At 44.7% G+C, this 12,321-nt stretch overlaps 1 protein-coding gene across 12 annotated transcripts in view; it reads left to right on the top strand.

Annotated features, from left to right (window-relative positions):
• ZNF536 (zinc finger protein 536) overlaps positions 1-12,321 on the top strand; it is a 340,334-nt gene that overhangs the window by 258,455 nt on the left and 69,558 nt on the right. The window contains exon 5 of one of the 12 annotated variants that reach the window (XM_086847031.1): positions 6,715-7,010. The exons of the other annotated variants lie outside the window; for them this stretch is intronic. Within the exon in view, the coding sequence (XP_086703157.1) occupies positions 6,715-6,719 (5 nt within the window). The 3' untranslated portion in view covers positions 6,720-7,010. Of the gene's footprint in view, positions 1-6,714; positions 7,011-12,321 lie in introns of those variants that run through there. 12 annotated transcript variants of the gene reach the window in all.

Here is a 12,321-nt window from a genome sequence, read left to right as displayed (position 1 = left end):
GAGTTGACCTCTATATTTCAGTGGTGCTGCTGGGACTGGTGAGCAAATGACATTGGTAGATCTCAGTGCAATTTGGGAGCCTGCATTTTTCATCAGTGTGCTGCTCTACCTGAGCCTCAGCTGTTTACCCAAAAACATGCCATGTCTTTAAGCAAGTGCACACTGCTGCCATCTTCCTTGCCACAGTTTTCCCTTCCTTTTGTGTGGTCAGCTCTAAGGCAAGTGCTAATGGAAAGCTGGAGTCTGTTTCTGACTCCTGGTGAAGATCAGGGCTTTCTCAGGCTGGAAATGCCCAATGGAGAACACTCTTGGAATGATGGCCTTGCAAGTCCATCAGGACTTCCCACTTCACAGGGACCCACCTCCTTGGTTGTGTTAGGTCCCTACCTAGCTGAAAAGGGAAAAGTTTTGATGCTTTGCCTTCCCCACACCCAGAGAGATGCTCAGAGACACCATCAGTCCTTGACAGTTCCCCCACTCCTCCCCACACTGGGAACTCATCCTAAGAAGGTTTCCTAACAGTTAATTCCCTGTCTTTCTCCAGGCCTTGCAGCATTTCACAATGCTATTGTCATCCTAGAAGGCAAGAACACATAAGCAGGATTTTCCTATTTTTTCGTAGCATCTTTGTTTAATTCCCTCTGTGGTCCATTTTAACTCTCTCCTTCCCTCCCAGCCATCCCTCTCTGTGGGGAGTGTCAGACCCCCTGTACCAGCACCATCTCCTGCCCCTGCCCCTTCTCTTGTCCCAGAAATTCCACCTCCCTTCTAATGTATTAGCAAAGCCCCCTTTTTGGGGTCTCCAGGCTTTCCCTAAGAAGCAGAGGCAGGGGCAGAGGGCTGAGATGGTCTGGACTGCACTCTACAGCTCTGGGGTCAGCGTGGCTGCCACCCCTTCCCCAGCTCAGAGGGACTCTCTGGGATAAGTGTGTTTTGGATGTAAGGATGCTTGTGTGTAGCATGAACCACAGAAGGACTACAGGTAGCTCTAAAGGCAGTATGTTAAGATACTTTTCCTGGTGATCCCTCTTATTAAAAAAAAAAAATCAAAAAATCAAAAAGCCAAACCTTTTCCTTGCTCCAAAATGCTGTTTCACTAACTCCAAGCGTCAAAAGGATTTTATTCTTAGCCTTCTGTTTCGATCAGTTAATTCCCACCAGGGCTGAGATAAAAATTGTCTGTGGGACACACTGTTCTTTCTTCTTATACACCTAATGTTGCTGTGCTATTTTGGGCTACCATTTAAATAAAAGCCAATTTGACTAAAGAGCAAATATATTCTGTCGAATGACGGCAAAAGGGCAGAGCTTGGGAAAAAGAAACAAGAAAATGCAAGGCATTCATTTTTCCTTTGTACTTTTTAATAAAAGAAATTCTCTTGCAGCTTAAAGTGACACATTAAAAGATGTATGTATCGTGGCTTTTAAAAACACAATTAGATAACACCTTGTCAAATACTTATATTCTTTGTTGACAGCCTTGAGTACAATCACAATAACAGCTCAGCTATTTCAGCATGTTTCTTATTCAGTTGCCATTGGCAGAGTCAGCCATTTTATAAAAATGTTACTGTTTATCACTTTAATCATCAATCTACATCTAGTCAAAACAATAAGTCAGAAGGAGTACTAAATTATACTTGTGCAGCCCTGATGAGTTTGAACTGTTTTGCTGAAATTAACTGCAATAATTATCTATTTTTCTAAAGCTGTTAAGAAGTTCTGGATAAAGAAATAAAAATTGGATCAATGAGGACTTGGCTTTTGCCTTTTTTATAAAAAAGAAACCTTTTTAGTAGGCTGGGAAGAATTTAACACCGAGTCTTGGTTTTCTAAAGGTGAAAGAATAAACACTGGTTTTGTTAGTTTTGATTTATTTTTTTTTCTCTGGCATAAGGATCCCAGACAGAGCTGTCAGGTGCCCCCTGCCCCTGTCCCTGCTGAGGGCTGGAGGTGAGGATGCTGTCAGGAGAGCAGCACACACCTGGCACTCAGGTGTTTGCTCTGGCTCCGGGATGGGCTCACTTTGCTTCTGATGTCGGTGCTGCTTTCCAGCACTGCCAGGTGCTCAGTCTGCCTCAGATGGAGATGTCTTTTGTGTACAGATGTATATACAGAAAAATAAATAAATGTGTATTTTTTATGGCCAAAAGTAACAGCAGCTATCAGGGCTCCCATTTTACAGGTGTGGGAAGGGACCCCGGCCGTGGCACCGCGCTGGCTGCAGGGCTGGGGTCTGAGCTCTGTCCCGCTCAGATGGGGATGCTGCTGTCCCCTGCAGCCCCGAGGTGTCCCAGGAGGTGTCTGAAGGTACAGTGTCCTCTCCCCCCTCCCCTGTGTGCCTGGCACTGCACGCTAAACACTAAAAATTGTGTTTTTAAAAGCCTTTGCTCCGTCCAGCACAGGTCTGCCCTGCCCACCCCAGCCCTCCAGCCCCCCGGCTGCCTGCCCAGGGTTTCATGGCTGGATATCTTGTGGCACTTTCTGCCCCAGCCCTGAGCGTGTTTCGGGGTTTTTCAGGACACCTCCAGCTATTCCCTGGCTCCCTGCTGGGGTGCAGGGCAGGCTGGCATGGCTCACTCCCCCTGCAGAAGGTCTCCTGCCCCAGGCAGTGCGCTCATGTCACTTCCATATCACTAAAGACTTTGCCTTATTTTTACCCTTGTGGTTTTAGTATTTTATTTCTCACCTTTTTTCAGTTTGAAGTACTTTGTCCCTTATTTTTTTTATCTGGATCCAAACTTCTTAGCAAATAACACTGTGAATCCTGTGAGTGCATTTTCTATGTCATGTGTGCCTGTGATCAGTCGGGTTTTTAGACTTATATACCATAGACTATCAATATTACATTTGCTGCTCTAACCAGGAGGCTTTAATAATACAGGTCTAACTTTTTACTCTTTTACAAGACAAGGCAGCAAATTTAGATTCCTTTAATCACATGAAAAATGATGGATATAACTAGGGGATTGAATTTTGGAAACAATGCTAGGACAAAAGAGTTCCTGATGGGATTCTATAAATATTAACAAAGAATATTTGTCTTATCTTTTGCTAGCAACCATTAAGTATTTAACCCTATTCACGGAACATTTTCTGTGTTAAGAAAGCTTTAGCTTTTGTCTCCCCAACAGGCTGTCTGTCTGCTTCTCCAATATGATAGCTCTACTGCTTTGCCATGAAACTTTGATGGCAAATTTAATTTATTTATTGTAATATGAATTTATAGTGGTTTACTAAGCAGTTATTTAGAACAATATTTATATGGATCTTTATTAATTTCTTCTAATTACTTACTAAGGCCCTTGTAATAGCTAAGAATCCAAAGCATATGAAGGCCACAGTCAAAACCAATTTATTAAGGTTACTCGTGTCCTGTGTGGGGAGCACAGCAGACGTATTTTGGATCCCAAAGGAAAAGAAATAAAGTAGTAAGCTTGAAGCACTTTGCCATCTTTGCATAGGTGTGAAAGTTTCTGGCTCCTGGCAGAAGTTTATCTGCTGTTCTTTGCACCCCGGCTTGCTTTTTCTGCCTAATGTGTAAATAAGAAATACATCTTCCTGATTATTTATTATTATTATTATTATTATTTAAGTTATTTCCCCCGCGTTTGGGCTTTCCTTGCTTTCCTGGCAGCCCAGGTTCCTGCTGTAGCAGAATTACCCCAAAGCCTCGGCCGGGGCGGTGGCCGGGGAAGGTCGGGCTCCATCTCCATCCCCGGCGCTCTGCGGGGATCGCAGCGGCCCCGGGGGGACCGAGGTACCCAGCTCCAGCACACCCCCATCCCCGGGGGACCGAGGTACCCAGCTCCAGCACAGCCCCATCCCCCGGGACAGGGACCGAGGTACCCAGCTCCAGCACAGCTCCATCCCCAGGGGACCGAGGTACCCAGCTCCAGCACAGCTCCATCCCCAGGGGACCGAGGTACCCAGCTCCAGCACAGCTCCATCCCCGGGGGACCGAGGTACCCAGCTCCAGCACAGCTCCATCCCCGGGACAGGGACCGAGGTACCCAGCTCCAGCACAGCTCCATCCCCGGGGGACAGGGACCGAGGTACCCAGCTCCAGCACAGCTCCATCCCCGGGACAGGGACCGAGGTACCCGGCTCCAGCACAGCTCCATCCCCGGGGGACAGGGACCGAGGTACCCGGCTCCAGCACAGCTCCATCCCCCGGGACAGGGACCGAGGTACCCGGCTCCAGCACAGCTCCATCCCCGGGGACAGGGACCGAGGTACCCAGCTCCAGCACAGCTCCATCCCCAGGGGACCGAGGTACCCGGCTCCAGCACAGCTCCATCCCCGGGACAGGGACCAGGGCCAGGGCCAGGGATGTGCTGCTGCCCGCCTGCCCTGCGGTGCTGGGTCACACCAGAGCTCCCCAGGCCCTGTTCCCCCATGCACTGTGCTCCAGCAAGCACCAGCACCCAGGGCAGAAAGGGAAAAACAAACACATCCTGTTGGTGGACATGTTTCTGTGCTGAGTGACTCTGAAAAGGAAGCTGAGTTTAATTAAGAACAGGTATTTAAAAGGAAACTGTTAATGCTTTTAGGCTGAAGCTGGAAGGTTTGTTAAATTCCTGTTGTGACTGACTGGAGAGCAGAAGGAGATCTCTTGACTTTCCTGGGTCACAGCTAGGAATGGAGAGGAATCTTTCTTTTGCCTCAGCAAGCTGTGGGAGCTACTTCAATGGCCAAAAATAATTTTGAGTATAACACATCTGCATACAACAGAATAATTCTCATTTCTCTGCTGACCCCCCTCTCTGCAGCTCAGGAAAAGAGAGAACTCATTTAGCTCCTTAAACGTAGGTGTTGTAATCATTAATAAGGAAAGTGCCAATAAAAAAAAATCTGGTGATACTATAATGGGGGAGATAAAACACTGCAAAGAATAATTAGATGCTAGCATCAAAATACTGCATGAAACAAAAACAGTAGGGAGAGAATCAACATTTAAAGCAGTTTTTGAATTTTATCTTTACCTGCACTCCTTAATCTTTTATTTTGTCTTTTGATTTTCCTGCTATGTTCTGTGTTCCTCTTTTGTTTTATTTTCATTTGACTTCATTTTATTACACCTCCTTCCAGCTTTTCCCACCCCCAAGATTTTTTATTTTTTTTTTTTTATACTTTCAGCTCTTCCTTTGTTAATGTTGAATGCAAATGTAAGCAAGCCTGCTGAAAGATTTTTCAAGAGTCAGGAAAATGTCTTAAATACTAAATAGATAGGATCAAAAAGCTGAGTGGTGGGGTGTGAGTCAAAGCAATTGGAGCCCGTCTTGGGTGATGCATGGGACATGGGAGTGCCAATGAGCTGTGCTGTTTGTCTGGGCATCTCCTGGGTCTCTGCTGTGAAGAGTCATTGTGGGTAGAGCTGGAGCTGCCCTTCAGGGAGGGGACCATGCACACAGCCAGCCACAGCTGTCCCCAGTCCCATATGACGGTGAGAGTCGCTGCTGTTTTGGAGGCTGAACTTCTGCAAAGGATAGGAAGAAACCTGTGTTGGTCTCTCTGGATTCAGATGTATTTTGGGTGTTGGTTGCATTTCCCTTTTGGGTAGGTGTAGCTTTCCAGGGCTCCTCTGCAGAGTGTGAATGTGAGAAGGCAAGTTTTTGGAGTGTAATGACTGAACTATGTCCTCAGGATGAAAAAAGGCTGGAGGCAATATTCTGTGGGGTAGAGGGGAAGTGTGCAGGCTGCTCTGTGGTGTCCCAACCAAACACTGAGAGTTATGTATCAGAGCTGGGGCAGACTGTTCTAGAACAAAAACAGAAGACAAGTAGTTGTACAAACTGTATGCAGCTGCTGTAAAACTAGTGCTGGATAGAGCCCCTGTATCCCTGGAGGGCAGGAGGATGGGCTTACCTGTAGCACCAGGGACTGGTACAGCAAACCCTCCCTTCCTGGGAGTCTCAAAATATCTGTGCTGCTTGGATATGTGGCAGACCAACATGTTAAATGTGTCTGCCTTCAGTGACAGTCACAAGTTAAAGCGCTTCTGTAATAAAATGGGAAAGGATGAAGAGGTTCTGAGCTTCTGGTGTTTGGTCCATCCAGCTCCACATCCTCAGCAAGCAGATAAAAAAGGATCTGTTGCTACAGTATGAATGTGGACGTACATATTTTTATCCAGTTGAAGGATAGGCATTCTGGGTGTTGTGTGCTGGCTCTAGTGCTGAAAATAAAACTCACAGAATAGGGCATAGTACTAATTAGAAACTTAGAATGGAAAAAGATCATCAAATATAGAAACTTCCTGAATATGCTTCTCTACATTCTGAATATGTTGAAACAGAAAAGTGGAGAATTTTGTCTTTGAGGCTTGCATTTTTGCTGTGCAGTTGATAGGAACTAGGCTTTCAGATAAATTAGAGTACGCTTTTGATATGAAAAATCTGCATTCTTTTTTTCACGTCTGCAATGATCACCCTTAAGTTTCCAGTTTTTCCACTGGTTCCTTTCCTACTGTTCCTATCAGTCATATTTAAGTGGTATTTATTGGTAGCAGTAAAGGCATTGTGTAACAGCACTGGTCACCCAGGAGTGCTTGGGATTGGATGGATGAGAAGCACAGTGATGCCACTTGACAAAAGGTGTGGTTTGTTCAGCCCAACACGAAGGTACCTCCTACCCCCAGGGGGATGTGTGACCATGCACTGATGTTATGAAATTTTCCTCACCTGAGACTGACTGACTTTATTTCCAATCTAGATTAAACAGGTCTCCATTTTACCCAAGGAAAGATGCTGAAGCCATGTGGTTGAGGTGTGTGAATGAGAACATCCCACACCCAGAACAGTGTGAACACTGAGATCCTGAGGAGGAAGTTTGGAGGTGGGGTGGTGTGGGTGGGAGTTAGCCATCAGGGCTTGGATTTGGGGGTGAACCTGTTGGAGGCAATGTGCTGATCTATCCCAGCTTGGACCTGAAGTTCCCAAAGCTGTGCCAGGACCTGAACATCCCAAAACTCTTAATGCTGAATTAAAGAGTATTTAAATCATACCATCTAGACCTATGTCTGTCTGTAATTAACAAACTTAAAACTTAGGGAATTCATTATACTAATACTATCACCTGTTTCCTGTACTCTATTTTTTTCTGGTGACTGATCTTTTCTCCTGTTTTCATCATGCTTGCCACATCTCTGCTGCACGCCAAATGGAGATCAGTGACATTATTTTTAAATGTGAGCTCCCTATCAAAGCCTGTATTTATTATCTCTGTACAAAAAGCACAGCCAGAGCTTCTAGGGTATTGGAATTCTAAGACTAAAACTGCTAACCCCCCTTGCAGAAGGGCTAACTCAGTTTCCTGCTTTTCCAAAGTGCCAAGCAGCTATCAACACATTAAATTATTGTGTTTCTAGAGCATCAGGAAACTCAGATTTGTTTAATGTTGTTTCTGGAAGTAGTTGCCTTTTGGATTATTTACTTTCCTAGCAAGTACTTATGCCACAGTGCAAACTTCTGTTGAGGAGCCTCTGCATGCTTCAGATTAGAGATTTAATGAGACCACCAATTCAGTCAATCTGAAGCCAGAACATATTATCTGCTGCATAAATCACAGTAAAATCTGTTTTTTCACATTTGCAGTGAGGCCTTATTTTTATGCTGGGTATTAGGCTGTAGATCTTAGGGATGATACTGGCATAAAAGGTAAAAGAAAAATGCAAGAGCCTTTTGAAATTCCCTGTCCAGCTCTGACAGAGCTCCCCATGCCACAGGACTGAGTGAGTAGCTGCAGGAGGCAAGAGCAGCCCTGTGCCAGTTTGCCTTTTCGGTAAAAGGTTTTGGAACTCCAGTGCTGGATTGCCAGTCAAGCTCTGTCTAGTGCTCCTTACCAGCAGATTTTGGCATGGCTTGCTCGGTGGAGGAGCACAAGTTGAAGGCAGGAGTGGGGCTGGCTGGCAGAGGGGTGGCTGCCTCACCTGTGGGAGGATGAGAGGTGCCCACTCTGCTCACAGCACAGAGAGGATCAAACACGGTGCCTTGCAGTTATCCCATTGCTTTCAAAGTGGACATTTGTGCTTCATGTGTACATACATTTCTAAAACATGTGGTCCTTCATTTTCCCACCTCTTCTTCTCCCTTTGGGTTGTGATTTAAAATTGCACTAAATCTGTGTTGGTATAGTTTCCTTTCATTTACACCGAAAATAGCATTTTATCAATGTCAGCTGATTTCTTTTTTTAATTGAGCTGAAGTTCACAGAGTGTGACAGGGACGTTGCCAGGTAGTATATATTTCACCTTACAATTTACATTCGGAACTCCTTGCTGTGAAGCACCACTGTCATCTATTACATGTGAAGTGGAGGATGCTGTTTGCCTTCTGAGTAGTAAATAACGCTCCATATCCTTCCACACTTCCCCTTGCCCCTGTGGAGGACACGGGGAGGCTGCAGGAACGTTTGTGCTGTTTCTCATTAAAGGGAGGGAGCAGGGTAGTGGCTTGGTTGGGGTGAGGTGTTCCAAGCTGGGCTGTGCACCCTCTCAGGGCTCTCTCTGCTCCTGATGGGGAACAGGTGTGGAACAAATCCACCACAAAGCCACAGGAACCCCCGTTACAAATTTCAAGCTCGTAAAATGTCAGCTCGGGGGCTTGACTGGGACATCACCCTGGCTGTCTGTTCACCTTACAGGCAGTTTTTACATTTATTTATTTCAGTCAGTCACCTGATCTGGAGTGGAGTTGTAGGGCAAAAATAAAGTAAAATATTTTTGTAAGATGTTTTGTAAGATGGAAGTTTTGCTGCTGTTCATGTGTACCATGCCATCTTTGGGAAGCACTGCTATAAGCTCTGGAGACAGCTGACAGTGTGCATTTAAGGGATGTCCCCCAGCCTCTGCCCCCACCAGCCTGCTATTAACTCGGGTAAAATGTATATGACCACAGAATAAGCATGGAGCATGGATGAGTAGGAGAGAGGGAGGACCTTGGGGCCAGGCAGTTTACAAACAGGCATCACAGCCACTCTGTCCTTTGCCCCCTCTTACATTTCTTATTACAGTACATTAAAACCCTTTGCTCTGTCAAATTGACAAAGGCAGCTATAAAAGGGGTCCTTTCTAATACACAGTAATATAAACTATGTTTGTACACTTACCACATAATCCCTAATTACTTCCATACTTTTATGTGTGGAGAGCTTTGACGCTTGCATTGCTGGATACTTAGTGAATGAAATAAAAATCAGAAATTATTTCTGTTTAAGTATGGGGTGGTATGTGAATTAGCTTCTAGGCTGGCGACAGAGCTCACATTTCAGAATAAATATACTAAGTGTCATTGATACCCTAAGTGTCAGATAAAAAACTATGACACCAACAAAACTCTCATATGACCCTGACATTCCTCCAGTACTTAAAGTAATTACCATACTATTTAATAACAATGTTTATAAAATTGCTTTTTGATTGGCTATCTTCTATGTCATACCTATGTCAATAATTCCCAGTGAATGCCTGCATGTGGCTTTTAACCCTTCTTTACAAATAATCTCCATTTCCTAATCGCAAGGAGATTCTTTAGACAGTTGGTAATGGAGTCCTCCTATGAAGACTGCATCACTCACTTTTTGGTTTGCCTGCATGGTGGAGGGCACAGTTTCCCCTCTACTCCAAAGGGCTGCACCACTGCCTCCATCTCAGTCCACACAGGAATCCCTGAAATGTGAAAAAGATCGAGCTTGTAATAACTTTCAGGAACTCCCTCTGTCTAATAATCAATGCAGTCATGTGAAAATGACCTGAAGTTTTTCACGTTTTCTCTGTTGTCTTTGACCACAGTAGGCTGTCACACTTTGGGCATTGTAGGGGGTTTTATTGTGTTTTCTCTTTCCCTTTCTATTTCTGCTTTCTAAAGATGAGAGAGACCTAAATGAGGTAGGGTGAACACAATCTTAAAGCTGTGGTGACATGGAGATAACAATGAGGTGTCCATGTTGTCTAGAGCTGTGAAGCTTCCCAACAGTATTATCCTAACAGGGCTTAAAAGTTCTCAAAGTGTCTTCTGGACATTGCTTGTTCGCCTGAGTTTAGAGTGGTTCCGTTATCAGAAACAGTGTCCACCAAACACAGTGCGGTTGATGCACTCATCTTTGAGTCTTGGTTTCTGAACAGACAAGTGGAAAAAGGTAGATGTGTCTAAAAGGTTATGGAGTGCCCACTAGCAGCTCTGCACCTCAGCTGCTTGCAGATGCCTGCTAGAAGTCACCTTCCCAAACACTGTAAGATCAAAATTACACCAGCTGTGATCTTGTTCACACTGTTTATTTCCAAAAAGCCATTGAAAACCACATAGAATACTCAGCACCTGAGCATCTCTTTTCTGACCTGAAAAACTTAAGGGTAACCACTCCTATAATGCTTTTCAGAGAGAGACAGCTGTGTTAGCAGTGTGTGTATGTCAGGGCCTGTTTTGTGACATGACCACATGTCAGAGATGTCAAGGTGGTCAGAGATCCTGGTAAAACTTGTGGCTGTACCTGGCCTGCAGCTGTGCAAAACTAGAGATTTTCTGCTGGTAGGGAAATCTGAGGCAGATGAAAGGCTGACTGAAGGTATATCTAAGGTGGATGTCTTTGATCCCATGGAGGCCTGGCACCAGCAGAGAGGTATTCTGTCAGGTCAGGAGAATCTGCCTTATTTTAATGGCTGACCCTACTGGATGCTAAATACCAGAAGCATCTCACTCCTTGGGAGTGTGTGCTCTCTAAAAAGCTTCACAAAATTTTGTGTGCATGCTGTGTGTGACAAAATCTGTGGATAATATCAGACATGCCAGAGAAAGACACTCCACTTCTCTCCTTTCAACTGTAATATATCCAGGCGTGGATAAGGATTGTAGCCTTAAAGCCGGTGTAGAAGAAGCTTGGGAGATCAAAGTTTGGTGCGTGCATGGTAATGTTTCGAGAGCGGTATTTTTAGTAACCATCCCCCAGCACTTGGAAGGGAAGGCAGGCTGTGCTGCACATGTAGACATGGCGAGGAGAACTTTGTTTTCCATGTAAGAGTCTCCTAAGTGCATGCTGAAAGATGAGGAATATCAAGAATAGCAGAGTGGTAGCGCATGAAGAGAGAAGAAGCGAGCAAGCCAACGTCAAAAGAAGATAGGCCAAGTTTTAGCTCTTTACTTGCTTCAGTGTGCAACCTTGACCTCCTGCTAATAGATTTTATTTCTGGAATATGCATGTGCTTGCAGATTTGCTCCAAAACATGATGGGTCTCATGATTCACACCGACTCTGTTTACATTTCCCAGTAGATATGTTTTGTTTGTTCATACGGGCAAGTACTTCTGATCCTCTTCTGGAAATTGGAGTAGTTGATGAAGCTTTTTCCTCTTCTCAGTTAACTGTTCCCCTAGATTGTCTCCTATTAATATGCCATGATGTGTTGATGTAAAACACTTTAATATTTCCATATGTAATAAAAGGTCAGGGATAGTATTCTTTCATTACCAAGAGTAATATATCAAGTACATCACAGGAAATTCTATGCTTTAGCAAAATAGGAAGGCAAATATATTGATTACAGGTTATCTGTCAAATTAGCTTGAACCCTTTGTTCACAGAATCAGTTTTTTCCATTTGAGAATCTACAGTAGCTCGATTCAACATCTTTTGTGTATATTTTGTGAGGAGGGGAGGGTTGTGATGCTGAGATTTTACTGAACTGGCTGCTTTCTTTCCCCTGCCTTGACAATTACTGAAAGATGAAGGTCTCTTTCCCTCCCCCGGATGAAGTGCTTTCCCTCTCCCAGCACTTAAGAATTCTGTGTTAAAAACCATCATTCCCTGCTGCTTCCCTTCTCCTGCACAGCTCTGACTTTCCACACAAAGCAAGCAAGACCCACTTGATACCAAACATTAGTCCCCCTCGTGCTGTAGCCAGCACCTTCCTTTTGCAACTTATTTATAAGATTTCTGAAAAGTTACAATTATCTCTGTATCTATCACTCAATCATCAAACAGGCTGAAGTTACAGAAATCCAGCAACCTCTGCAAGAGGAGGATGCTACAGCTGTGACATAATTACATTATCAACTTAATTAAGGAAGTGAGTGAAATGAAAGAGAAAACAAAACAGCCAAAGAGAAGGCTAGAGGTGGGAAGGAAAGGTGGGATGGGTAGCATGCAGAGGATGTGTTAAATTTAGCTCTAAGTGGTTTAAAAAAGGCTCTAATGTATCATAAAAATCCCTGGGTTTTCATCCTGTGCTCCTGGCTTTCTGAGCAGCTGCTGGGAGGGCAGGGGCTGGGGTGGGATGAGGGGACCCCCAGAAGGTGCTGCTGCCATGCACCCCCTCAGCCTCCAGGGC

The sequence above is a fragment of the Cyanistes caeruleus genome, chromosome 12 (genome assembly GCF_971803275.1).
Source record: "Cyanistes caeruleus chromosome 12, bCyaCae1.hap1.1, whole genome shotgun sequence".
Taxonomy (NCBI): Eukaryota; Metazoa; Chordata; class Aves; order Passeriformes; family Paridae; genus Cyanistes; species Cyanistes caeruleus.
This window is presented reverse-complemented; position numbering and strand designations above follow the sequence as displayed.